The sequence below is a fragment of the Glycine max genome, chromosome 11 (assembly GCF_000004515.6).
Source record: "Glycine max cultivar Williams 82 chromosome 11, Glycine_max_v4.0, whole genome shotgun sequence".
NCBI classification, from domain to species: domain Eukaryota; kingdom Viridiplantae; phylum Streptophyta; class Magnoliopsida; order Fabales; family Fabaceae; genus Glycine; species Glycine max.
In genome coordinates this window covers 21,894,197-21,896,281 of record NC_038247.2, presented here as the reverse complement: position 1 = coordinate 21,896,281, position 2,085 = coordinate 21,894,197, and the positions used below count along the sequence as shown (strand labels likewise).

At 30.1% G+C, this 2,085-nt stretch overlaps 1 protein-coding gene across 1 annotated transcript; it reads left to right on the top strand.

Annotated features, from left to right (window-relative positions):
• Nucleotides 1-513: 513 nt before the first annotated feature.
• LOC102667173 (uncharacterized protein At2g29880) lies at nucleotides 514-1,863 on the top strand. The gene is made up of 2 exons (XM_006591180.4): nucleotides 514-1,013; nucleotides 1,108-1,863. Exons 1-2 carry the CDS (start codon nucleotides 657-659, stop codon nucleotides 1,756-1,758), a joined length of 1,008 nt encoding a protein of 335 aa, XP_006591243.1. The 5' UTR covers nucleotides 514-656; the 3' UTR covers nucleotides 1,759-1,863.
• The last annotated feature ends 222 nt before the right edge of the window (nucleotides 1,864-2,085 follow it).

The following is a 2,085-nucleotide window of genomic DNA, read 5'->3' as shown; positions in this document are numbered from 1 at the left end:
AGGCAATGAATATGCATCAAAAGAATGACAATTGATATGCATCAAGATTTCATATTGCTTTTTTTTTTAGTACTGTATATGCAAATCAAAATAAAAAACTCTTTTTTTTTCTGTTTCTTCAACTTGTTTTTTTACAACGTCCATTATTATTATTATTATTTTCTTGTGTTATTATTAAAATGTTAATTATTAATGTGTTATTATTATTATTTTGACAGCGTGTTATTATTATTATTATTGTGTTAATAATTTTTTAATTGTTATTGTGTTATTATTATTGTTATTTTGTTAATAGTTTTTTTTTAAATGATTTTATGATATATGAGTATTATTTTTATGGAAAATGCTAACATGTGCCCTTAAGACACTTGTTAGTGTATTATGTATAGAAATTTTGTATTGAAAGTTGTGCAATTTACTTTTTTTAAAGTCAAAATTTGTTGTTTTTAAGACATAGTTACTATTGGAAGTATCCTTAACATGTGCCCTAAGTGTGCATGTTAGCATGACCCTTATTTTATTATTAGGTAGTTTTTTATTGGTTTTTCTATTGAATTGTATATTATTCGGGATATAGTCACTATACTTTTGACAATTAGGAAACAATAACTATTTTTGTCAAATAACTAGTTTCTTATATATATATTAGCGATCAAATGGGGGATTCACAAGAAAATAACAAAGGAAAGAGTAGAGACAAAGATAATTATGTATCTTGGACTATGGAGGATACCAATGAGTTGTTGCACCTCTTGGTGGATGCTATGAATAGGGGATTGCGTGATGCCAATGGGTCACTTAGCAAACAAAATGTAGAACGAATAATACTTCCTCAACTCAATGCAAAAACTAAATTCCCTAAAACTTATAGTCATTATTTGAGTCGGATGAAGTGGTTTCGAAACCAGTATAACATGATGTCAACCCTTATGCGCAACAACTCTGGCTTTGGATGGGACCCAATTGGAAAAACTTTCACTGCTCATGAGGATGTATGGAAAGATTACTTAAAGGTGAGCTAAGTTCATAATCTTTTAAATATATTAATAATTATAAATTTAGTAAATTATAATATTTGTAGTATATTAACAATGATTTTTTTTTTAGTCCCACCCAAGTCACAGCAAACTTCGAGGAAAAAGTATGGTTGATTATGAGTATTTGAAGATCGTTGTTGGGGGTGGAGTTTCTAGCGGGAATAATTCTATATCAGTCGATCCAGATGATATTGATGCAACAACTTTTGAGCCAGAAAATAGAACTGTTGGGATAGAAGAATTTTCATATGATCCTAATAGTGATACATTCATAACACCAAATAACTATGAACCAGCATATCAGCCTCCATCACCAAACCAACCAAGTCCACCATCCCACCCCCCTTTAGATTCAGAGGTTCCCATAGAAAAACAAAACTGTCACAAGCGAAGGAGATCCGAGTATGGAGGGAGTTCAAGCGCTGTTGGGATCAACAATCAAGACAACGTTCTGGAAAATCTTTCTGTTGGCATTGGGACTATTGCTGTGAATTTTGAAAAAATATCCAACATGATGGAGAAAAGAGAAAAAGATAGAGATAGAGATAGAGAGCTCGAGGGTATTATTTGGGATGTTATAAAAGAAATTCCAAATTTGGATGACATAACGCGTTTCAAGACAGCTGAATTGTTAAATACTAAAGCAAAAAAGGATTTTTTCTTGAAGATGTCACCGGAAGAACGCTCATCTTGGATAAACTTTAAGTTAGGGAATAATTAATATTTTGATCATCTATTATTAACATATTATTTTAAACATCGTGAGTTTGTTGAACTATATCTTTTGGGTCTCTATTTTGGTTGAAGTATTTGGTTTGTTTTTTGGTCGAACTATTGGTTGTATTTTGGTTGAAATATTTGGTTTGTTTTTTGGTCGAACTATTATGGTTGAAGTATTTAGGTTATATATTTTGTGAAATTGTTGTGGTTAAACTTTAGTTATATTTATTTTATATATGAATTTGTATTAACTTTGATATTAACTTTGATATTGACTTATAACCATGACCATGACATAAAGAACGAAGAAATGGATGGAGATATATAT

What these genes read in the sequence shown, in the direction of transcription:
- LOC102667173 (XM_006591180.4), top strand. Translation starts at nt 657, where the DNA reads ATGGGGGATTCACAAGAAAATAACAAAGGAAAGAGTAGAGACAAAGAT. An exon ending in TATGGAAAGATTACTTAAAG is followed by an intron (nt 1,014 to 1,107) that starts GTGAGCTAAGTT and finishes TTTTTTTTTTAG; the next exon opens with TCCCACCCAAGTCACAGCAA.